The sequence below is a fragment of the Falco biarmicus genome, chromosome 10 (genome assembly GCF_023638135.1).
Source record: "Falco biarmicus isolate bFalBia1 chromosome 10, bFalBia1.pri, whole genome shotgun sequence".
In the NCBI taxonomy this organism is placed as follows: Eukaryota; Metazoa; Chordata; class Aves; order Falconiformes; family Falconidae; genus Falco; species Falco biarmicus.
In genome coordinates, this window is record NC_079297.1 from 2,440,829 (window position 1) to 2,467,068 (window position 26,240).

The window sequence follows — 26,240 nt, forward strand, 5'->3', positions numbered from 1 at the left end:
TCCACGTGCTGCTGGGGCCACAGCAGCTGATCTGTTCTTTGCGTGATGCCCAGCCTCAACAACCGAGGAGGGCTTGAGCCAGTGAAAAATGAAGAAAAAATTTCTAGTGGGCATTACCTCAGTATCAGGCCCAGCAACAGGCACCGAGTGAGGTTCCTGTATGCACAACCCATGGGTGATGTCAAACAACACCTGAAGAAGCAGGCGGCAATGCTGTTGAGGAGGTCGGTCTGCCTTCCCCCAGAGAAGGCGAGCGCCGAGTTGTTCAGTCTGCAGGTAGATGAGGGTTAAGACATCAACTCCTACGCCTGCCAAAGGTAAAGCAGTGCCTAGTTGCTGGAAGTGGAAACCCATGAATGTTATTGCCCAACGGTCCCAAAGGAACCTATAAAACGTCACAGACATGAAATCATCAGCAAAAGCAGCTGCTCTGCAGAAGAGCTCTGGGTTGGCAAACACCGCATCTGTCCCTAAGAGAGGCTTGGGAAGCAAACCTGCAAATTGGGAAAACTTAAGCCTTGTGCTAGGGTGAGGAAGACTGGTGACCACAAAACAAACCCAGAGGACGCGTAGGAGATCATGACAGTCCCACACTGCAGCACGGTGCTTCTGAGAGGGGAACGGCACTTCTGCAGCTCACCCTCCATGACCGAGGGCCACGGGAGAACCAGCTGCTCAGGTGTGTTGATGCTTTCCAAGGTTCCTTCTCAGAGCCCTCTACAAAGAAAGGTGTAAAGCTTTGAACCTACCTCAACTTGAGGTTCAACCCAACTCAGTAAATTCCTTGCACCAGCTGCCACTGCCATGGATGCTCTCAGCTGAAACTGCATTTAAATAGAGTTGTTCTGCGAGGAAGTAACTTAAGCTTAAATTAATACAAGACTGATCTCCAATGCCTGAAGAGTTTCCATCCTCAGCCAATTTTCAGTTTAACCAAACTGGGGTTTAGACGTAGGTGACTGTCCACGCAAACCCAACACTGCTGAGGGCCATGGCCAGACTAAGCACACAACTTGTTTTTCAAGACTGAAATAATTAACAACGTACCAAGAGAAGTATTTAACCAGGTCTCCTGTTGCTTAATATCTTTATTAATGACCTGGAAACTAGGCTGCACAGTGAAACAAAGTTTGCAGATGAAAAGAACGTTATTTAGGTTAATTACAAATGAGGAAGTCTTGGGAATTTCAGAGCCACCTAACCAAGCAGAAGGACACATCAGAGCAGGAGAAACCCTGTGCCGACAAATGCAGAACAGTCCACGGAGGCAGGAGCGATTTGAAATCCTTCTAGACTTTAGCAGGGTTTACATTAACTGAACATTAAGTGATAAGCCCAACTATCACATCTACCGCCCCATGCACACCTCTGCTGAAAGCACAGCAATATCAAAATGATAGAGTGCAAAAATAACAGGTCAGAAAATAATAGAGAAAATACTGTAATGTTGTTCTCCAAACTGTCAGCCCGCACTTTCTTCAGGTGCTGAATTCAGCTCCACTCACCCTCTTCTCCAAGGAGAGAGATGGGAAAACAAGGGCAGAAAGATGGGAAACCAAGGCCCTGGGGCAAGAAAGGACATTTGAAACATGGAGATTTTTCATAGAAGAAAAATGGAAAAGACCCCATTTAATCAAAAGAGGAGGTGGAAGAGACCAAATGATGACGTAGGAAGTCATTAATTTTGGCAAACTGCTCGATGCAGGGATATGTCTGCCCAGCACAGGGGCAGTTCCCGTGCTCCCTTGGGAAAGCACAGCAGTGGGCACTGGCCAGGGCCCCCAGCACGCAAGGAAAAATTGCTCTAATCCCACCTGTAATGGGCTTATTTAAAGACTGTTTCCCCACGTGTAAAACATGGATAATTGTGCTCATCCCTGGCACAGCAACAATATGTTTCACTATGCTCCTGCAAGGAGCAAAGCACGCGCGCCTGCTGGAAGGAGAAACCCTCTGCAAACAAAACTATGTCCTGCCATTTCAGTTTCATATCTCCAAATAACAAGTTTTGTAATGCAGATGCACTCAGGGCTGGGTCAGAGGCACGATTCATAGTGAAACAAATCAAGGCTTTGATCACTGAAAGCAGAATTTCACAGCATGCCAGGCTAAAAAAATACTTATAGATCTCAAAGCAGAAGACAATACTTATAGGAAAACAAAAGGGGACAAACTCACCTCTGGCTTTAGATTTATACCTATGAGAAGTTTCACTCCCCTTATCTAAACAACCAAAAAAACCCCACAGTGTTTTCAAGACTGTTCATTTCAGGGCACTAAAATCACATTCTGAGCCAAGAAGCACGAGAAACTTGTAAGCCCTATAAACCCATGCCTGCTTCGGGTGGTTTTGGGGGCTTTGTTTCCACAGCTGTTTTCTGTACTTCAAGGAGACACAGCTCTTCCTTTCCACAAGGTGATAGTGCACCTCAACTGCTTCAACCAGGGGGGCAAAAAAACCTGGCTGGGAGGGAGGGGAGCAAATCCAGGTGCCCAGCAAGGACACATGAAATCCCACCATGAGGTCCAGCCTCCTGATGCTCAGCACCAGCTGCTCCCCCTGTCCCAGGTCCAGTGATGGCCAACGGAGCAGCACATGGACCTTGGAGACCAGGGACCTGCTGTGCATCAGTGTGGTTTTTATAGTCAGGACAAGGCAACTGTGGTTGCACCAACAACACCAGAAGATGAGCAGAAAAGCTGGGTGTATTGCATCATTCTTTGTCTTGGCGTTATCCATCATCAACAAGGTAATCAGCAGCAGGAATGCAGTCCTTCAAAAGGGATGGCGCAGGCCACAGCACTGCCAAGCTGTTTCCCAAAACACCAGTTCTGCTGCAGGACAGGACAGACCCCTGCACACTGCTAACACCACTGTGTTAACAAGGGACTTTGCTTTAACAAGGGACCAAAGGAGAGAGTCGTTAACTGCTGCTCCCTCCCTGGACGCATCCAGCATCAGCACTGGTGGCTGCAGGGCTGGGCAACACCTGGCCAGGCTCGTGCAATCCACCAGGGCAAGGAGCAAGGGCTGAGCATCACAAAGAGAGAGAAAGCAAGACAAAACCCCAGGGTTTGGCCATTTTGGCCAGGTTTCCTTCCCCTCTCCCCATTTCCCTGAACAGGACAGCTCTTCCAGCATCACCCCAACACCCTGCACCAAACCAAGCTGTCACAGCAGGGCTTCGTGCACATGACAACAGCAAAAACAAGGGGCAGGAGGAGACGAGCTGAACAAGACAGCTCCACAGGACCGAGGCTGCTCGTGGCTGCTGGCTATTAATGGTTGCACGCTATGCAGGCAAACCCTTCCTCTGCGTATGCTGCTGCAGCCGTAGCAGAATCCTGGCAACTTTGGGTCCAACTTTCCATTAAGCCATGACGTCAGTATTTTAACAGAAATTTCTGTTAGAAAATTAAATTTGCAAAAACAACGGCAACCAGGAGAAAAAAAAAAAAAGGCAACAAAGCACGAACACCCCAATGAAGCAGCCCCAAGCTCAGAGACTGTTCAGCTCCACAACAGGTGAAAGCAAAGCCCATGTTTCCAAAAACAACCACCCAACAACAAAAAACCAAACCTCCTGTCATTCAAATGGTATTTGAAAGTGAATGAGAATGCCAACCAATCAACTCCACGGCAGGATTCAAAGAACAATATATCCAAACCTCAGTGCTGCGGCCAAGAATATATTTGCAATGCACGAACACTACAGCAGCAGCAACAGAAGCCGTTTGCAAGAGTAAATGAGGTTATTTTGGCAGCAGAGCGGATGTAGCAAACAAGCCACTTTAACTGAATATGGTAAACAGAGATGGAGTGATTATAGCAAGAATGAATGTAATAGGGTTCTGAGCTGCTTTGAATTGCCTCGACTGACCACAATATCTGATAAAACCAATGGAAAAAGTTCTGGTTTCCTCTTGCATATAATTGATTATCTTACTGAGATCTACTGTTTTATATACACACACACTCACAGCCCTCTGAAATTCAGTTACTTGGGGATGCTGCCAGAAATAACCCCGAGCAGGAGCAGTTAGATGGTGTTTATTTTTGTCTGGGGTCACAGACCCCAGAAGTGAGAAAGGATGCAAAGCCCTCTCCCAAAATAAGCACCTGGGAGGTTTGCTCCGAGTAGCTGAGATGTAACGGCTCTGATCCATGCACAACCAACACAGCTCCTCACTTGCTTTTAAGACAGGGAGGGAATAGTCCCTGGTGAGGGGGAGCATGCTGCATGCCATTAATTAGATCTACCTCAGGGCTCTCTTCCTTGACAGAGAAGCACTGGCTTCCATTTATTAAAACAAAAATAGATGCAAAGGTGTCATTGGAATTTCCCCAGCACCAAGAGCTGGCAAATGAAGATGATGGTGAACAGAATAAAGTGGCCCTGGTGCAGACCTGTGCCTGGGGAGGGCTGTGGGATACAGCCGGGTGATGGGAGGGCAGTGATTTGGGATTGAGAGGATGGTGAGGGCATAGGAGCATCAGGTCTGGGATGACATTCCTCTCGCACAGCTGTGGCACAGGCCAGAAGAGTTTTGCATAGGCCAGTTTAGACCTTTGCAGCATCCCATGGCTGCTCCCACCCCAGCCACGAAAGGCATCACTTTGCCGTGGCTTTTGCCAGAAATTATTAAAGAACAAAACCAAAACAAAAACAAGCAAAAGAAAACTCAACAGGACCTGCAAGCTCTGCTTTCTGCGGGAAAGGCGAACACTGCAACCAAAATGTGCCAAAAAGACTGGCGGGGGTGGGGGGGTGGCCCGGGGCTCGGGGGGTGCCGGGAAGCACGGCGAGCTTGCCCGCCAACAGTGGGAAGAAGCCAAATATCCACACAAACAAGTTTCCCGTCCGAAATTAATTTACTTACTGAAACAGCACTCAGCAAAACCTGTGATTAATATTTTCCTCCCCAGGCTCCTAACATGACAAAACAATAATTAATGAAAGATGAAACTGAATTCGAGTTACAGTAAGTGTAAAAATATTATTGTTTCTTTCATCTTCCTTCTCTTTATTCCTCCTGGTGGTGGGAGACACCGAGCCCTGTGCACGCTGGGCGCCTGCAGCACGGGGTACACTCGCTGCCTGCCCTGCTTCCCAGCACAACGCTCTGTGCTTGTGGGAACGTGGGGCTGAGTTTTTGGCACCTGCCCCTGGTTATCTGGCAACCTGCGTGACAGAGGAAAACCAGCGGGGAGTTCAGGAGGAGGGTGATTGTGTAGGGGAAGCAGCATTGCAGGCACAGCAGGGAAAGAGCCCGTGCTTTTTGGTACTGCGTCCATCCCTGCGGCATAGCAATTAAATGTGATAAAACAAGTAAATGGCAGTTGGAAGATTCAACCCTAAATACCATGTGCTGTGTTATTTTGCCCAATGTTTTCAATACCCAGGTTCCTTTTACCTGATCCCCTCTATGGGGCATCACCCCCTGGCCATGCTCAGGTCTTCTTCACACTGCCTTCATCCCACAAGGACTCACAGGCAAAGAGTAAACTGGGTTTCTAAGGGACCACTCACCGCTGGAATAAACCAGCAGAAGAGGGTTTTAAATAACAGCTTTAGCAGCACAAAAGCTCCTCTCTGGAAAGCTGAGTGTGGACATGCTGGGAGAGGGTGCCAGCCCCAGGAGCAGGTGGTGGCACGGCACCCACGGCCACTCCTGCCACAATCCATGGCATGGCTGGGATGCTCTCTCAGAAAACCCTGTCCTTCTCAACTGGTACCTTATCAGCCAGTATTACATCTCACTTTCCTACAGCTCGTGCTTTCCCTGAGGCGATGGAGGGATGTTCGTGGAGAGAAGTGCAGTGGGGTCCAGGCACAACTCCTGCGCACAGGGCTGCCCACAGGGTGTTTCGGTAGCACCATCCCTGCAGGCGTACGCACCAGGGCGGCGTCCCCACATGTGTTCACAGGGATGTCAGCAAATACACAGGTAGATGACAGATGGAGGGGAAAAAAGTATTGCTTCTTCCTAAAAATATAAGGTTGCCTTGAATTCTGTTTAGAGAGCAAATGTTCAAATAGATCATTTGCTTAAGTTTTTCAGCAGACTTTCTCAAATTGTCATTTTTCTCTGTGTCTCCAAAGCACAAATGTATTGTGTTTCTACAATTAGAAAACACAGTAAGTGAGGCCAGCCAGAACGAAAAAAATATTGTGAAAGTTACACATGCATACACATACACACGTGCATGCAAATTCACACACACATTCAGTGTTATACACTTACATATTTGTGTCCATATATACGTAACACCATACCCCCACATACACACCTGTATATGTATGCATGCAAACATCGAGCCCCCCGTTCCCTCCACTCCCCACTGCGGGGGGAGCAGGAGCACAGGGCCAGGCAGCCCCCTGCTCCCACCGGCCCCCCTCAGCACAGCTGCCCCTGCCCAGAGCAACAAAGCAAAGCTGGCTCGTGGGCAGCAGAGCAGACCCCACTGCATTGATCCAGCTGCAAAAACCAAGGGAAATTAACTATAAGGGGAAAAACCCCAATTCCAGCTCATCTCCTTTTTTTCCTTACAGTTAACATCATCTGTGGAGGAGCACGACCCATATTTGACTCACACAAATAAAAGCGTCTGTTGATGCATGTTCTCCTCTGTGAGGGTTGTACAAGGCAGGGGGACATGTCACTGTGATGGCTTGTACTTTCACTAATGACTCCAAGATCAATGGCACAGCAGATGAAGAAGAAAGTGATTTAATTTTCAGATCAACAGATTACACAAGTACACAAAGTATTCCCTGTCAAACAAATGTGTTACCTTGATTCCTTCCATCCTTCAGCTGAGGTAGTAGCAAAACGCTATCACACTGCCCATTTTTCATTCCTTCACCACCTCCAAGACCCTTGGCTACATGAAAGGCCCCACCAGACTTATTTTTTATGTAGAAGACACAAAGCTGAGGTAGTCAAAGTCCCTTGCTAGTAGGGGACTTTAGTTGTCCTGATAATTGCCCAGACTTGCAAAACACTTGGGAAAGGAGCACAAAGAAAGAGGAAAAATAAAAACTTTAAAAAATAAAAAGATCCATAGTAACTAAACCTTGACATATGGGTCCTGGGGAGCACAAGGACCAAACCTAATAATCAGAGGCACATATTTGAAAAAAGTGGAATTAGCAGGGGCAGACTGCACCAGAGAGCTCAGGAGAAGAGCAGGACGATGAGCTGGATGCAGGGAGGCAGGGCTTCACCCCCTGCCTTTCGCCGGACCTTTCAGTACTGCTCTAACTCAACCTGTGGCTGCAGGAGGGGAGAAGCAAGGTGAGGAACACAGCCTCCCTCCACCCTGAGCTTATCATTATCATCATCTGAGTGCTTTTTGGAAGCCTCATTCAGGAACTGATTCAGCTGAAAACATCAGCTTCAGCACCCAACTCTTCCAGTCAGCACCAATTTCTACTCAGCACTGGGTTAAGAGAAATTTTGAGCTTGGTAATTAAAGCCCACTTAAAAGAGTTTCCTCCATCCTCAAGAGCCTCATGATTTACTGTATCTCTTACTTGAACTCACATATGTCTTGTATTTCCAGACATTATGTAATGAGGTTTTTGTGGTCCATAGAGCTTTCTTACTCATCCTCTTGCTGGTGCAGCCAATAACTACATGCGCAAACATTTCTAGGAAAGTTTTCAATATTTTACACCAGATACTCCAAAAATTGTCACGTCATACGCACAGGCACAAAACCCACCCCAAGCTATCTTAACATTTCATGGCAAGCCAAGGTTAAAATGGTCCAGACACAACCAGTTTACATTCTGGTGGCCCCAAACTGCAGGAACTGCCTCAGCCTTGTTTCTTACACCCCTCAAACTGCGTTTTATGGCACTAAACCTGACGGAGGAGTTGTGGGAGATCACACGGAACCCAGGAAGGTGATGGTTACCCAAAGGGTCCTGTGCCTGTTTAAGGTCACGAGGAGTGAGGGAGAAGCATTTCATGATCGCCCTCTCCAGCAGCACAGCTCACGGCAGGGCAGGGTCACCACGGGCTCACAAGAGCAGAAAGTCTCCTATTCCCCTTTTAGCCACAGCTGCTTTTTCTCAGAGAGCATCTAAGACTTGAGAAAAGCACACAGAACTCTGAAACTGTCCTCGAGTCTACTAGGTCACAAAAAGAGAAGAACACAGACACAAAGATACAGGGTGACAATTGCAAGTACCTACGGATACCAAAGGGTGCAATTCAGTTTGGCCAGTCTTTCCATGTACAAACATTCGGCTCCCACAAACTCCTACATGCCCCACTGGAAACCAGCACCTGGCACGTGGAGATAACTGGGCTGATTTGGTCATGATTAAACTGCACTGAACTTTCTGCATCAAAACCAACGGCATCGCCATCCAACACGGACGGGCCAGTTTTATCTACACTGTGATGGACACCTTGTGCGAGGCTGCTCATCTTTTTGCTAGCAATAAGAAGGATCTAGTTTTCATAAGTACTAAAAGCTCAAGCTCCACTGAGGCCAACACGCACAGCCAAAGTTCCTAACATCTAGGAAAGAGCTTGCAATTAAAGGGGTTTCCTAAATTCTGGTCTCAGTGTACCCACTTAGGCCCCCAGGCACAAAGAAGAGTTAAGTCTGTGCATCCACTGCCGTTTGTGGATCTAATTAACTATCACTGAGCCCTATTAGGACCTCAACACTATCGCAAATCAAATGCTCAGGCAAAGGCTGTGAACTGCAAACATGAAAAGGGAGGCCAGGGTGGCACTTTTGACCAACATCAGACATGAAGCCTTGTAACACACAGAGAAGGGCCCTTGCCCGCTGACATACCTGAGGAACCACCAGGCTCATTGTGCCTCACCTTGCACTGGCCAAACTGGTGGCTCCCCACGCTCCAGATCTTCCTTCCAACAGGGGAAAAGCAGCTCTTCCTATAACTGTGTCAATAAATACATAAATAAAGTCCTTCACACATCTCCCTGCTGGAGGAATAACCAAGCAAATAGCTATTTGGTGTACATGGTGTCTCTGCCATGCCAGCCGTGATGGCTCTAACCAGTATGGCTGCTGTCAGGTGATAAATCAGGTGCCCTTTAACTCCACAGCTGAGCGACGCACACCCCACAGTACTGAAAGCACAAGCTATAACTGATATTTTTACTGACAGGTGATAAATCACATGCCCTTTAACTTGCATGTACCAGTTGCAAATTTAGTTAATTAGAAATTCATACTCACTTCTTTTCATGTATTATTTCCCGCTTGATTTACATGAGCTGTTGTTCTTTGAATGCTTCCTGGGATTAAGGCACTCAGATGCTGAGCGAGCACGAAGCACAGAACTTCGCTGCAGAGCACCACGACCTCTAGTGCTTTGCAATCTGGAGAAATTACTGGCAGCGCAGAGAATAGCAGCAATGAAGAGCGACCAAAATGTTTTACGGACACGCCATGAGAAAGTGGCTCCCGGCCAGCAAGCCCAGCAGGTATGGCTTGCACACGTAAAGCCAGTGCTACCACCGGGAGCCTTCCCTGAAAGTATAAAAGAGACTCTTTCTCAAGCCTGTAGAAACACAGCTTTTGCATTTTCACACGTTGCATTGCAAATAGCTTTAAAAAGCTCATTCCTAGTTGCTCCTGGAGGTCTTTTGCTAACCCCTGGGCAGCCTCAGCCTCTCACAGCACCACCACCATGACACTCGGCGAGCCCAAAGCGCTCTCCCACAGCATCAGTGAGGGAGAGTTCGCCAGTGCCCTTCTGCATCCTCCAGCACCCACTCTGCCGGGTGCTGGTGAAGGAACTGCCACCCACTCCACTCACCCCGCTTTACAAAATCCACACCAGAATTTGTTATTCTCCTCATTCTGGAAATTATACCAACTCCCATTTCCAACTATTTTGTCCGCATTTTTCTATGAACACTTTTGTGCTACCAATAGTATTTTCAGCTTTGCTACAAAAGGGCATTTATTAAAATATTCCATGACTACAGAAGATTCATAACAGATTCAGAAACCCAGTGATAATCATAATAATTTTTTAGCACTTGTCTGCCAGACAGAATTATCAGTAAAAGTGGGGCCCTGTTATCTGCAGGAGTGGTATATGATACATTCATTATTTTTTTTTACCCTCTATAAACTTCAATTATTAATGATGGAAATTTTTCCCCGCCTATTCTTCCCTTGGTGGGAAAAACAGCCATTACTGACATTTGCTGATTTAAATCTAATCCTCCTCATCTGCATGCAGATGAGGCTCTGCTTGACTCTACCCATTGATCCAGCCAGGAAAAGGTACTCTATAACTTAATCTGATGTCAAATCATGATGTGTCCTGTAGGAAACCAGTGCTGTAGATCTCCCTGCTATAAATATGTCACCAGAATTAACTGAAAGCACTAATAAGGTCACTCAATGAGCTCCGCGGTGCACAGGGCAGCGCGAGGCTGCTGTCTTGATACTTGTGATTGATGACACCAAAAATTAGCCAGAACAGAGGGTTGTCAGCCAGCCTGGAGGCAAGGGACTCACTAACACGCTTTGCTTTCTGCCTGTGCTGGGTCCCATCCCAGCCCTGGCACTTCTGAAACATTTTACACACTTCACATTAAAACAAACAAATAAATAAACAAATATTCCTACTACTAGCATAAAACAATAGAAAAGAATTAGGAGGTCTTCCAGTTCTCCCTTCCTGCAAGTTTATCCTGCTGCACCCACTGTCTTTGGTGAGCAACTAGAGCCAGGACAGAAATCCTGGAGTCTTGTTGCAGGCAAAAATCCCCACGGAGGACGGCAGGCATGCTCAGCCTGCACGGGGATGGCATTGGGTCCTGAAAACGGAGCCCACGCTGCTCTGGGGATCAAAGTGCTTATACCTTGCTCGCTTTGAGCTGGTTTCTGCACACCACGCTCCAGCCAAGACACGCCATCCCAGGCAAGAGCCTTCACTGGCAGCTTGTACCACCTTCTGCCCACCACCTCTCTCCTAACACATGCACACATGCTGTGGGTCTGTGGATAAAAGGTTACAAACCCCCATGTTCCAGTTTTCCTAATGCTGTCTCTCATCCTGGCTGGTTCAGCTCTGTGACCATCGTTGTTGAGTTGCTCATCACTGCCAAGATGGCCAAGGCACCAGAGCTCTCCAAGGGGTCCCATGGTGTGTCACCATACCAGGGATGCTGGGGCCACCGAGTATGGCCATATAAGCCCCTCGGTGCCAGGACTAATGGTGGAGAAAATTAAGCAGGAGCCAACTTCTGAGTGACCGCTCAGGTGGTCTTGCTCTCACCAGCACTCTGAAAAGCAGCAGCTTTTGTCCCCGGAATGTCTGCGATTCTCACAGGGGTGGGGGTATCCCTCAGCCCCAGGCTATGGTAGCCTGCAGAGCTCTGGCTATCAGCAGGTCCAGAGATGCTGTACAAGATGCATGACATCTCCAGCAGGGGAGTCCCTGCTTAATTTTCTCCATCATTAATCCTGGCACTGAGGGGCTCACATCCAGCGTGAACCAAGATTCACCACGGAGCTGCTGCTACCCCCATTCATTAGGGGTGACAGAGCTGCACCACTCAATTCATCTCCTGCTACCAAAAGACCACCAAACTAACCCCTGAACTAAAACTTGTCCTCAAATCCCCAAGAAATCCCCAGGAACACTCATGACTTTCCAGAGCACGCCAGAGCTGCTTAGATTTCTTTCCACTGTGGTCCTTTTCAAACAGATGATGTTGCTTTTGGCGCCTATCCCAAGTCCATGTGCTTCATCTCACTGTGGCCATGTCCAACCCATGCCAACTGCTGGGAGAAGTGTCCACCACAGCTTGGAACCTTCCTCTCGCTTCCCAGGTGGAGGCATACCCCCACCCCTGCAGGAATCAAAAACATTTTGAGGACAAAAGCTGCAGCTTTTCAGGGTGCCAGTGAGAGCTGGCCCACCCCAGCTATGGCTCAGAAGACTGTTCCAGTGAGCAGAAGCAAAGGGACAGCTGCGTTGGGGTGTTCACCTCATGCACGGCTCTTCCAGTGCAACGCTGTTTTCCTTTACACATGAACGGGCCTCGCACGTGAACAAAGCACTGGGAACGCATCTGACCAGCCCTGAATAACTGCCAGCCCCTGAGCACATGGGTCAGCCCCGTCCTAGCCACCAGGCACTCGTGACACAGCTTGGTTCTCTGCCCGAGAGGCAACTTGGACCAAACCATCATTCCTATACCTGAGCAGCTGAGACAGTGCCACTTGGTGTATCAGCAGGGATGCAAGAGGCAGAGCTGCAAGCCTGTCCTCCAAAGCCATACAAGATCCCACGTGTCCCTGGAAGAGTCAGGAGCCTGATCCACCTCCAGTTATATTCACAAAAGACAAAGCCAAGCAGAGGACCTCAGAGGTCAACAGGACTGCCAAGTCCAACCAGCCCGACCCTCCCAGCACTCCTGTAGAGCAGGGCTCCCTCTCAGGGTTATTCTCCTGGCTATACATTGTGCTGGATGCCTACAAAACGGAGATGTTGAATCAGTCCCTCCACTCAACTGAGTGCAACCAAAGCCATTACCGGATAGGGTCTTTTAGAGCCTCTTCAGCTTGTGAGCTGGGTCTCTTCATTACAAACCAACCAGCCAACCCAAAACAGCTTCAAGAAACATCAGAGAACCAAAATCTGTTCAGATTTCAAGCCTGACCAGAAATAGCCGGATGGGGCAGCGAGCAAATTAGAACAGAATCCAGACTTGAATTTACTGGAATCTTGCCCATTTTAGAGGGCTCATAAACACAACAACTCTTCGGTAATCCATCATCCTTAAAGCCAAGAATGTGGGTTATCCTCAGAGCTGCTGTTGCGGGAGCAGTTGTGGTGCCACAGAGCAGTTAATGCTGGGAGCCAGGTGTTCAATAATCCCCGACCACAGAGAATATTATAATTGTTAGCACTGTAATGATAGCGAGCGATTTTAACAGGCGGCCTGTATTAACAGACTCACCTTAAGCAGAGGAGCAGGCAGCATTTTCAAACAGCATCTGGACTCATCCTCATTATTTACCTGAACAGATGTTCACTGTGATACTTCCTGAATCCTGGAGCTGGATATTTGTCAGTGTTAATGGGATTTCCAGGAGCTAGTTTGCTTTAGGAGCTCATTTTCTTATTCAAATTGTAACCGTCACCATTTTCTGTTTTGTGTTGCCTCTTTCGCTCATGATTATCTTCCTGGGTTTTCACTTTTCTCTGGGTCACTGAGTGCGGATCTGTTCTAATTACTGTCATTTTAGCTTTTGTGCCGCACTCCGTCACACCGGGATCCGGGCTACCTAAATAAGTAATACAGCTGCTCTTTGTAGTCTCTGCTAACCAAGACAGAGCCCCGCTCATCTCGTCTCACGCTGGGGGGCTGTGCCAAGAGCTCACCTGAACCCCAGCCCACGGAGGAGCCCACTGCCCTGGCCAGTGTTTGGCTTCCCCCCACGTGGGTTTTTGCATCGTTTCAGTCGCCTCTGCTTAGACACGGATGCCCGACTTCCACTGCAACTCCCTGGTGCGGATGCTGCTCTGCCTGCCCGAGGGTATGAAGTTATACTAATAGGGATCACAGGGTAGCAGTCACTCTAAAGGTTTGCTAAATTAACAGTATCATTGCAAACACCTCATGCCTTAATCAATGGCTTAAATCAACACCGAAATGCTGCCTAGCTGGGGAGGCTGCAGCCCTCCGAGTCCAGTGCTGGTCCAGAGCCATGTGCCGTACACAGAAGCATAAAAGCTAATTGTCTTTAAACCCTCAAATCCTCTCTGTTTGGGAATTGACAGCCCTTCACCATCAGAACTTGCATTTTTCGTGTTCTCTCGCAAATGCTATCAGAAGAGGAAGGCAGCAGTTATGGGATGCGATAGAACTGCAGGATAACAATCTGCACATGATTACTTCAAGTGTTTTGTGTGTGTGGTGGCCAAAACAATGAGGGTGCTGCTGCCCCGGTCCCTCTTGCCGGGTGCATCCTTCCAGCTTCAAGAGAGAACACAAAGTAACTGCAAGGCAAGGATGTGCTGCTGCATCACGAGCTGAAGGGGCACAGAGCTCCTATCAGGGCTAATGCCCGAACACCCCAGCTGACTACAGAGAATTGAGATGTGCCCCTGACCCAGGGGAAGGGCTGGCAGAGGTGCCTTTTAACAAGACCCAGCTCCCGTGGCCAGGAGGACAAGTCATTTGAGAGTAAAGGGATCAGAGCTGTGTCAGCCAGGTGCAGATCCTGGTGACTGCAAGGAAGATAGGACCCTACCAGAGGGAGGATGCTCAAATATTTGGTAAGCAAGTCAAGGATGGGCATACACATGATGTGATGGCCTCAATACTGCTAAATTTCTTTAACATGTGTTTTTTTCTGTAATAAATAGTATTTCCATTAGGAGAAGCTTCACAGGGCCAGCACACGTAGCCACTGCTCCCAGGAGTGGTACACAACTGCTGTCATGCACCATTGGACCTGCTGCGGCTGTTAGTGCTGCCCCCAACATCCTGGGGTCGGGGGGCGACAGCCACGATGCAGCTCAGGGCACCCGGCAGCAACACACCTTTGCCCACAGCAGGCACCCCAGGAGGGGCTGGCAAGGGCTACAGAAGCAGTAAGCTGCATCAGGCACCTTAAAGTAAAAAAAAAAAAAAAAAAAAAAAAAAAAAAAAAAAAAAAAAAAAGGTATGAAATTGCAAACAAGACTATTTAATGATACCTGTTTTTTTCTTTCCCCTTTCCAGGAAAAGCCTTTGCTTTCACCTCTCCTGATGCAGCTCAGGACAGCTGTCAGGATGCAGAGCAACGCTTGAGGCTGCTCATTCAAGCTGGCTCCAAGCTGCTTCTTGCAGACACTTGAAGGAATGAGCGTTCGTTTATTCAGCTGTACACCAGTCACGCAAAACCCAATAAATAACCACACTGAACCGCTTGCAAACACCCAACAGGTTGGAATTCAGTCACACAAAACGGCTCCTCAAACAATACCTCCAGGCACACACATTCAGTAAAACAGAACAGTGTTGACACCCCATTTGTGAACAGGCAGAAGAATCACAGTCGCGCAGGAACCTCGTTCACAATTACAAGCTCAGCCTGTCCTGCTGGCAGACGAACTGACGGCAATTCGGCATGCCCTTCAGTTGGCATCTGCCGCTGGCCCGCCGTACAGGGACCTGCTGCCTTGCACCACGCGAGAACGGTAGAATAAGCTATTTTCAGAGAGGCCTCATAATTCAAGAGAATCTTATCTAGGGACTTTGTCTTTATATCTTTACCAGAAACATCCTCCCGTTTATCTGATAAGGCGCAGATACATTTCTTGTAATGAGATGCCACGGCCAGCAGGAGCTGGCACCTCAGCAGGCGAGCGCAGACCCGGCCAGCAGGGCCAGCTGCCCCCGGGCAGACCTGGCCTCACTGGGGGCAGGACAGGGACCTCCCCGTGCCCTGCTCCGCCGCCAAGGTGGGCTGCCTGCCCTGCTCCAGCCAGCCATGCTGGCAAAAGCTCCAAGGCTGAGCAGAAGCATGGCACGAGCGGCACGACCAACAAACCAACGAGCAGCATCTCTCCCAGCGTGCTCAACGCCAGGCATGAGCAGTGACTAACACCGAGCGTACCCCCACCAGAAAAAGGCCAATGCAAAAACCACAACCAAGCGTCAGAAGTATTAAACTAAGAGTCAACGCTCCATCGGTTGCTGGCAAAACGGGAGCCAAAGGTTTAGACGGGACTTACGCATTTTTAATCCATTTTTTATTATACTGGTAGTTTGGTAGTGTCACTTGAAGACAGTGCAAGGCTGCAGAGAACAAAGTCGTCTTGTAAGGACAACACCAGCTAGACTATCATTTCCCTGAATCAGCAAAAGCTGCTAAACCTCTTTCTCAACAAGATCTATGCTTGCAACAACGTAAGTGCTTGTTGCATTCCCTTTTTTTCCAGTAAGAGCGTCACCTTGTTACCATCATTTAATAGCAGAATATTGGAGAGGCCACATACCTCCCATTTTTCAACTACAGCAGACCTTGAATTTCATCTTCCTCTCTGCTCTCAGATTTACTGTCAATACCCACATGCCAACTTAGTCAAGCAGTCACATCATTCTAGTTTCAAGTAATCCTGTGCTGTAGGATTTGCTGCAGCTGGTCGGACCAATTAGCTCAACACCTTTCCTTTGGAAATAACCACTGTGTTGTGACGCTTCAAAAACAGCTCAGAACACCCCACAGCAGAAGGCAAGATGTCTGGATAATGACACAAATTAAAAACACATACTGCCTGGAAGTGCAAACGGCTGAAACAGCACCAGGGGAGCAGCTCTGACAGACCCTCTCGCTGGGTGTCAGCAGTCCCTGGGCTGACACCCCCAGTCACAGTGCACGAGCAACAGGAACACCAACAGTGTGTCCAAAGTCACGTACCAACGAGGAAAAATAGTATGAAGCAGAAACGTTCCTTGTAATGACCAAAAATAAAACCCAAACCCATGTGTCAGTTACTGGTTTGTCCCTCTGAGTTGAGCATAGTGTCTCTCCAGTATTAAGAGTGACCAAACGTTTATTTACCTCCCAGCAGAAGACCGGACAGCACTTTGTGCCCATACAGGAGGTACCAGACTCCCACAGGCACTTGGAAATCCCAGCCCAGCTGACCGAGCACAGCAACCTGCCAGCCTCATCCTGCAGCTCATGTTATAGCCATCAGTCAATACTAATGCCAAACCCGTGGTGTGTTACACACGCACTACTGCAGAAAGGCTTTTAAAAGTCATTTAATATCCTTGCTGGAGGTCACATTCAGACCTGGCACGTGCACATGGGTTCGGAGCACACTCGCTTACGCCAAGCAAGAACGCGGCCACTAACAGCACAAGCTGGGAACAGCAGTTACAAACTGGCCAGAAAAATTTCTGTCTTCTTTCATGCAGGGCAAATAGAAAAAAAATAGAAAAGAACAAATCAACAGAAACGGTTCATCAGATAGTTATAGCTAGCTAGAGACAAAAAACCACAGCCACTGAAAGCTCGTGCACGGTGAAGCTTCTGGGGCACTCACCTCCTGTTTTTGTTTCAATTAAGACAAAAGCAGAGGGGTTTTCAGTTTCTGTATAAAAATAAAAAGAAATTACCAAAGGTCAACCTAGGGCCCTGGCCGAGCAGACTGCAGCACATGGCTCGCATGAGCGGGCACAGCCACCCTGTGCTTTACTGGTCTTACTGGAGGCTACCCCGATGTGTACAACCCAGCAGCCCCCTTGCACGGCTCTCCTCACAGCCCGTTCAGTCCTGCGTTTGCTGCAGCAAAGTTCCTCCCTCCCTGCCAGAGCAGAGCCTCCACTGCCACCTTCCTTCCATCTGGTTTTCTCCCCTTCGTTCCCCAATTTCACGACGGTCACATGGATGTTGCTTAATACCCCACAAAGTGGCTGGTCCAGAGGCATCAGGGTGTATCCTTTTTTTGGAAGGGGGAAGGAGCATCCAACATACTTCTTTTCAGGTAAAAAAAAAAAAAAAAAAAAAAAAAAAAAAAAAAAAGAGAACTGTGATGGGGCGAGGTCCTGGCTCCCCAGCCTGCCACCTACATCACCAGGGAGAAGCTCCCTTGCTGGCAGGTTACAGATTGGTATTAAATACTCAGCATCTCTGTTGACTGCAGAATCACCTCATATGCACTGTGCTCCATCTTTAGTTACACCTGGGAAAGCCTCAGCCTGCCAGGGCAGAAAATTGGAACTGGCAGAAAGACCAGGCAGGAAGAAAAGGCAGAAGCAGGTTGAGCAAGAGCACAAAGGCAGCCGTGCAATGAGTCTAACACAAAGGTAAATGCAGCTTGCTGTCCCAGCCCCTCGCATCTCCCTTTACCATCGTTCCTCCTCAGTGCTGCCTGCTCAGCTCACTCCTGCATGCTGGGCTTTCCCAGAGCCTGTCCTACAGGGGTGCGAACCAGCTCACTTGCCGAGCCCAGCTGCCAAACGAGTGATGCTCCGACACCCCACACATCTGCCAGCCCTCTTCTCCCAGGTAAGGATTGGGGCTCAGCCTGCAGCCGCTGCATGCTGTGTGCAGGGATCGCCCTGGGGTCTCATCCTGTGCTGGAAGGATCCAGGCAGCCCAGAGGGCAGCTCTGCCCATCAAGGAGTCCATAGGGTTTTATGATGCTTTTTCAGTTTTTCTTACAGTTTGATGGCACCAACAAAGACAACAGGAGCAGGACCACACTGCATTTTGGGGCACCGAAGACCAGCAGCGTTGGTGGGGCAGCACAGGTCAGGTGTGGTTCCCTCTGCTGCTGGGACACCCAGCACAGAGGCACAGGCCAGCGCATGCTGCTGTTCGCCCAGCACACATCTGCCCTGCTCTACCATCCATGCCCAAACAGACCTGCCAGCACCCAGCTCCAACTTCTACCAAAGGCAGGGTCTTACCAGAGTTATTTCAAGCTGTACCAAACCCAGTTACATTCTAATTCTAGAAATTCTGCAGAGCCTCTACTTCAGCCTTGGTCAATTTTAGAATCAAGATGTGGCTCTTTCTGTACCTTCCACCTGAAAAACAAGGAGAGATAGGGACAGAAAACGAAGCCTTCCTTCCTCCTCCCCGTCAATGTTTTATCACAGCAAACACCTGCCATGCAAACAGCCCTGGGAGAAACAAGAGGTTCGTGGAACTGCCTGAACAGCAACACAGACACCACAGGAAACAAAACAACCTGCACGAGGAGAAGAGCTGCACAGCAGCACAGCCCACAGCGCAAATGTTTGCGTGCTCCGGAGACAAGGCAAATTCTGCTTTTGCTTACAAGGGGGTGCGACCGCTCTGTCCCCACCAATTTCGGTTACAGCTTCTGCAAAGGGCCTTGCAAGCGGTGCAGAAAGCTTTTCTGAATATGATCAGCTTTGGGGGTTTAGGTCACAGGCAGATGCATGGCAGAAAAGTCACCGCCTGCACTCAGTGCAGCTTGTAGGTTGGGCACTAGGAACCCCCCTATGAAAGCACCTGGATTCACGGTGAGATGGTGCATGGGGACAAGGGACATCAAAGAGCAAGAAATGTGGGGAATCCTTCATTGTTTCCTCTGAAAGATTCGGATTCAGCTTGCGAGAGCTAATCAGCATCCCTCGCCTCCCCCTCCCCCCCCCCCCCCCATGAAGTATTCATCACTTCCTTTTTTGTTTGGGTTATTTTTTTTTGGTTTTTTTTGGTTTTTCTTCTTTTTTTTTTTTTAACCTTCAGAGAACAGAGCCAAGACCAAAATAAATCCTACTACTACCAACTTCTGCAGAGTAACAGGCTCTGTGCGAAACATCCCAATTCCGACATCTCATCATTGAGACATGCTCCTTGACGCCTGTGCTCCCAGGAAGCGGCTCTGCTGCTGCTGGGATGACACCTCTGGGGAAGTCACCATTTGTTTATCACAGAGCATGCAGCGATCAGAGAAACTGGAGATTATTATTTCTATTTGAGACGTGATTTCAGGCTGTGAGACAATTTTAGACTGTGCAAGCCTGAAATAACTCCCTAGGCCAAATTTATACCTTGTAACAGTCAGAACTATGACACCTGCTTGTCATTTTATTAAAAACCCACATAACCCCCTGACTTACCTGTGCACCAGAGCTGTCAGCCCGGGAACCCAAAGCAGTGGTGTCCGAGAGGCCAGGCCCCCTTCTCACCATATTGGTTTGGTCTCAGTATGGTTCAGCCACTAAATGCCATGGTGGGATGGCTCTTCTCCACGGCCGCGTGCCCCCGGCTGCCTGGCAGAGCCACACTGGGTCATCCCCAAGAACCACCACCAGAAAATCCAGAGCACCTCCAGATGGTGGCGGGCAGGAGGGGAGGCAGCAGCCCCTCTGGAGCACGTTGGTATACACCCCCCGCAATGTTCCAAGCATCTCCAGCTGCAGAGGACATGATGATGCAACTATCCACCTCGACGATCTCCCCCCAGCCTATTGCCATAGCTGGTATACAGCGTAAAAAAATACCCACGTTGAACAAAGTTATATAGAAGGATGTGAGTAATACCAGATCATGTTCTGCCGAGACGCTACGCACTCAGCAGTGCTGATAGGAGGCTGAAAGACCATAGTGTGTTTTGGGCAGAAACCTGCCCCTTTCTGGGAACTGGAATTTTACACCTCTGAGGACACAGCCTCGTGTCACGGCTGGAGCCATTTCACTCGCGGTTCTGTGCAGGCTGCAAGCAAGGACTGACACCACGGACACCCACAGCACTGGCTCACACAAAAGGGTCTTTTTGGGTCCACCATAGAGATAAGAAAAAGTCCCTCCTGTCTTACACTGTTTATTTTACCTTCTCTATAACGATAAAACAGAACACGAAGTTGCGGTCATCGACTGCACTGCAATCACCTGCAGCAGGAATGGCCACTGTATCTGTGATGCCCACCCTCCCCTTGCTGCTTGTCAGGACAGACCCTTCGCCATGAGATCGTCTCTCCCTGGCCCGTGCAGTGTGAGGAGAAGACAGAGTTATCCTCTACAGGAAATATTGAGAAATCCAGACTCTTTGGTAAAGTGATCCTTCCTAAGCGTGAAAACCACACACCCATGATTGATGGAGCGGCTGCACTTTCTAACAGTTAGCTCAGGCAGGCAATCCCAAAAGCCAGAAACAGCCCATAAATGAGCACGTACAACCGTCTGCAGAGACAAGGGTTAACAGTCTTATCTGGGGTCACCAGAAGAAATTCCAAGTAAAACCCACAGCACGCAGATTTCCTGCTTTCTAACCCAATGCCCTATTTATACCTCTCTTTCTTCACAATGCCAGTGACAGCTTTTTCCTCGCTTACAGGCATGTTTCCTGCTTTTTGAGTTGTGACTTTCATTTGTAACTCATTTCCATAACCTCAGAAATATAGTTTCAGTGGAAGTGTTAAATGTACTGATAAATTCTTTGCGAAACTTAAAAGTTATTGGCAGAGAGAATGGGGGCAATTTACCCTGTACCAGCCAGTTGAAAATTATATATTTCAGGATCCTTTAACGGAAGGCAGCAAGGTTTATCTCTGACTGATAAGGTAACGCCTTGCTGCTGACAAATAACAGAGCCCATTTCCAAAATACAAAGTCCCCAATATGATAGCAAATAGGCTCATCTGTGCACAGTGACCTTCACAGTCTCAGCCTTTATCGCAGGGTATGGCGGCTAACTCCGTCATCACGTGCAGCCGCGGCCCCGCAGCAGCACCCAAACAGCCCTTGGCGTTAACTTTTCCATCCTTCCATCTCGTCGGGCTGCACTTTGATTAACCAAGCATTTTTCTGCGTGCTGCTTGCACATTAACGGGGAGCACAGCATGGTCCTGCTGTATGGCACTCCTCTTATTTCTCTATTAAAAAAAGCAAGACAGAGAAAGAAGCGGAGGGGTGGGGTGGGGAGGAAGAGATAAAACCCAGTCTCATCCTATCCTTCTCCCCTTCTCCCTGCCAGAGCACAAGCATCTTCAAAACCATTGACTAAACGAGTTGCACTAAATAATCAGGACACATGGGGGGACTAAAAGGAAAGCAAGATGAAAGCGCAGATTTGCTGCAACGTTTCCACTTCGCTGGAGTTAGAAACAAGGCACAAGTTGCCTGTTCAGGAACCAGATGCGGCTGTAACTGAACAGAACGGTACGGACACGAGGCAAGTGGGGAAAAAAGAGAGAACCCACAAAAATCACCATGACTTACATTAGAATCCAAACGTCAGACATGGAAAGAGAGAGGGATGGGAAGCACCTTGCAGGAGTGCAGGGGATGCTGCCTGGGAAAGGCAGGACTGCTGCGGGGGGATTGGTGCAAGTTGAATTACGGTGAAGTTAAGGAAACGTGTTATCAGATTCACCAGCACAAAAAGTATCCAGCTAAGGAAACTCCATCAGTGTGCAGCCCGCCTTCCCCTCAGGGGACGTGGGGAGGGAGAAACCAGGGACTGAGGCACTCCAAGTGAGATAAGTGCCAGAAGCATCCTTCAGGAGCTGCTCAGCAGCCCGGGCCAGGCTGATGGACCTGAGGACTGTGCCATCTCCTCCATCACTAACAGTGGATGCGACTCGTTCAGAAATACCCATGGCCAGGCAAACCCTGACAACAAAAGCTGCAGGCACGAGGCCCCTGCAAGCACACAAGGTTCCGTATGGTGACACGTCCTCCTGGCACAGCAAGTCCAGACCAAGGGGCATGGACCCCGCAGCAAGTCAGCCACCTGTCCTCACCCTTCCTCGAAAGCTTTCAGGGGTTACAAACTCAGGCACATTCATCACAGTCATGCGTCACCGAGACCGAAATAGTGTTATTTCAAAAATTAAGTTGAAAACGTTAACAACCAGAGGAGTGAGGGAACAGGACTGGACGATAAAGCAGCCATCTGACCCCAGCAGAACTGCTTCCAGCCCCTGCCTTCCTACAGAAACACACACAGCTCTGTGCCCCATATAAAATATTTGCGCATCCTACATAATTTAGAATCCTATTAAATAACTTGACTCCTGTATTTTTCATAGCAGCAAATTCCATGAATTTTACATCGAATAAAAATTTAGCAATCATAGCAGTTGCTAATTTCTGTGCTGTGCTCAGAGCAGCCTTTCACTTCCCCATAATGATTTTAAAACATTATCCTGCTGTTTCCTTTTTTCTATGCCTGGCATTGAAGAGCTCTGCAAACTATTTGAATAGCGCTGCTCTGAAAAAAAAAAAAAAAATTTGTAAGGGAGAAAAAATTAAATTCAATCATCACTCTACCCTCTGTGAACTGTGAAAGTCTTGGGAACATGAAAAGGTGCTTTCTAAAGGATGTTAAGCATTCAAAAGATTAGACTGCAATGTGCAATTAAATGTGTTCCACAAACCTTTGTCAGAGTACCCAAAACCTTACTTCTGCATGAACTTAAAATCCTCCCACTGGGAGCTTGTTCAAGTGGTTTACTTTAAACCTGTACTTTAGATATTCCATACCTTTCACTTTTATAATTCTTCAACATATGCTAACACTGGCAGAGTTAATATAACTGACTAATTTTAAACCCTATGATTACTGGAGCTGATTTATATAGTAGCTTCACTTCACAATACTGCGAATCATGCACGCAGTAATTGCCAAGTTCAATTTTAGCTCTGTCATACTGAAGCATTAGTTTTTATGCCTCAGCTGTTGCCTCCTCCATGCTATAGAGGTAAGTTGATAATGCAGTAGGTTTTGCTGTTAAATATCATAATATTATGATACCCCGTGTCAGATTCTTGCAAGCTTTGTGAGCTATGCATCATCTATTAACTAAATACTTTATTAAAGGAACAGTTTGAATAGGTTTCTATTCTAATTTAGCTCAGCGCACTGAATACCGGAGGCAAAAAAAACCCCAAAGTAGTGATTTAATGACTGTGTAATGATTCATCACCAGAAGTGACTTGGTGGAGAGAAACACTCCCAGTCATCAAGGCTCCATGGCAAGAGCTGCAGAGGGGTCAAACTGACACCCGTACACAAATACCCTGGAGGCGATGCCCCTCACCCTGGCTTCGGGCTGGCAGTACCTGCAGGAGCAATGCCAGGACCTGCGTCACCCCCAGCACCCGGAGCTTGGGGGCTGCAGGGCCCCGGCTATGCCCAACAGCCGGCAGCATCGTGACCAAAACCACCTTCCCTCCCATCGCCATGGATGCGGCTGGCAGCGTGCATGGAGCAAAGGTGGGACAGGCAAAGAGGGAAGGGTGGAGGAGACGGGAGAAGCCAGATGCCCCTCGCTACGAGGGGACAGTGCTCCACAGCCCAGGGATGAGCTGCACCTGCAGTGGAAGTGACACAAGGCTGCTGAGCTGCTGCTGCCTCTCAGCTGATCCACATACACAGCTGGGCATTACCAATAATCTCTGAATAGTGCTTCAATTCACCCAGCTCTTGGGCTTCAAGTTTTCAGATTATTTCTTTTTTTAATGAAGTCTGCTCATATCAAATTTAACAAACGTGGGCAAACTGGAGCTGCCGCCTTTTCCCATTCACAGATGCCATTGATGCCTAAGATCAATGAAGACAGTAATGCAAACTGGAAGTCCCCACGTACCAGAGAAAGCTTCATGTCACTGAGGGACACCCAAGACAGCTCCAGGATGGAGACTGGGTACCCTCTGTGTTGGGGAGGAATTCCCCATCAGATGGGGACAGGGCAAAGGAGTAAGGTCTCCGCGATGGTCCAGAGCTGATCTTTGCAATCTTTTCTATGAAAACAGCATGATGCAACAGAAAAGTGTCTTCACACCTACATGCCTATGGCTGTTGGACAGTCTGTATTCATTTTAACCCCCTTCTCTCCTCCACAGCTCCTTCATCCCCAGGCAGATGCTGAGACCCCAACCCAAGCCAACGTGCTGGGAACCAGGGGACTCTCCTCTGATGCCACTACTCAGCAAGTGTTTGGCTATTCACTGGATTGTGGAAATTGCCTCCAGCGGCACCGTCCTTCCCACATAAACCACAGCTTTCACTTACACAGCACAGACATGCAATTCATGATATTCGCCAACAACACGGATCTTGCTCCAGTGCTAAGTTTGTTGCTTCAGAACTCAGCAAAACCCTTGCAGACACAGTTACCAGTTAATGGTCTCCCTCCCTAGAAACCCTCTCATCACTGTAGCAAGGCGATGAGCATGAAAGTGGATGAGCTCCTCTTCCATCTCTTTTTTCTCCCAGTTTTCCAAAAGGAAAAGAAACAAGTTGACATGCTAAACATGCTAAATCTTGCAGGCCTGGAGAACTGCAGCTACATCTGGTGCGGCTCAGGGCAGTGCCCGGGGCGCCTGCACCACAGGCAGCCACCTGCTCTCTGCAGCGTTTTGTATAAGAACGTGGGACATTTCATACAGAGAGAAAGAGGAAGGAAGAATGTGAAAATTTCTTCAAGTGTGTGGTCACTGGGAGGAAGGAATAGGATTGATTCATTTTTCAACTTTGGTGAGTTTGGTAAAACCATAAGCCATGTGCCTCATGCTTCAGGAGACTACATCACAAATTAATTAACCATACTGCCCAGGGAATTCAGAGGTGGAATTGATTCTTTGATTTCTAAGATTCCATTTTTGCAACTCACCAGGGATGTCTAACCAGTCCCATTTGTTTTAGAGCCTCTTCTGAAGTCAGTGCTCTTGAAGCCCAGCAGTCTGATGCAAACCACTGGTGGCTGCATCACATAGTTGCAGGACGCGGATGGCATCTGTGTCTCCAGAGATGGCCTGGAGCTAAAGATGAGCTTAAACCACACTTTCTCTCTTGCATCACACCTGTACTTTCTTACAATCATCTAAAGATTTCCCAGTGTGCAAACACCCCATCAAAGTGAAGGAAGACATCACAGCCCAGCAGCAGTCTCACCAAGCGTATGACTTGCAAGAACGGCAATTTCCCAGCAGCCGGCCAGGGAGGACCAGTCCGGTGTCGGACACTGGCCCCTCAGCACACAGCGCAGGGCCATGCTCCGGTCTTGGGTACCATATACCAGACATGCTGGTAACACAGAACTTGCATCACTGAGATTCTTTTAAAAAATAAACCTGGAAAGAAATTCTTTGGTAGCAGTATCATTTTTTGGGGGGCTCATCCTTTACCAGGTGTTTGCTCGGTGCTCTGTAGAACCCATTTCAGCTGGGGCCTTGAAACTCTGCTGGACCACATGTCATTGTAATAATACCCTACCCTAATTTTTGCAGTCTCCTAAGTTTAATCAAAGCCTCATACCCACATCAGCCACAAAGGAAGCCAGCAGAGCTCACACAGGGCTGGGGGTCTCCATTAGCACCACTATGCACTTGCCCGTAAAGCAGATAGGGAGGTTTGCATCCTATGGGCACAGCCTTGCCACATATGCAAGGACTGGATCTTGCACAGCACTTTTACCACGCATAGCTTTGTGGTTTCACACCAGCTATGAGCTTTGTTTCACTTTTGGACAGAGAAGGGGCATTGCCACATTGCCACTGGAAACCTGTGTCCAGGGGGGCTGCAAACCAGGAGCTCCAGAGCCCCGACCTGCATGAGCAGCACGTCACATGCAACCCTTCACAGAAAACACCTCCCATCCACAGTCGAGAATTAATCTTCCAGCAGGATATCCAAGTCATCCCCACCTGCATTTTACAATTTGTAGATAATGAACTAACTGCAACACTAAGCTTAAAATAAAAACATTGACACCTTTGCACAAAGAGATCTTGACTTCTC

General features: G+C 48.4%; 1 protein-coding gene across 6 annotated transcripts in view; it reads right to left on the reverse strand.

Moving 5' to 3' along the window:
• Positions 1–26,240, reverse strand: part of TOX2 (TOX high mobility group box family member 2) — a 150,755-nt gene that overhangs the window by 107,892 nt on the left and 16,623 nt on the right. Inside the window, exon 1 of one of the 6 annotated variants that reach the window (XM_056353952.1) lies at positions 19,615–20,093. The exons of 4 other annotated variants lie outside the window; for them this stretch is intronic. In XM_056353952.1, the coding sequence (XP_056209927.1) occupies positions 19,615–19,686 (72 nt within the window). In that variant the 5' untranslated portion in view covers positions 19,687–20,093. Of the gene's footprint in view, positions 1–18,432; positions 18,454–19,614; positions 20,094–26,240 lie in introns of those variants that run through there. One more of the 6 variants, XM_056353954.1, reaches the window with a different exon arrangement.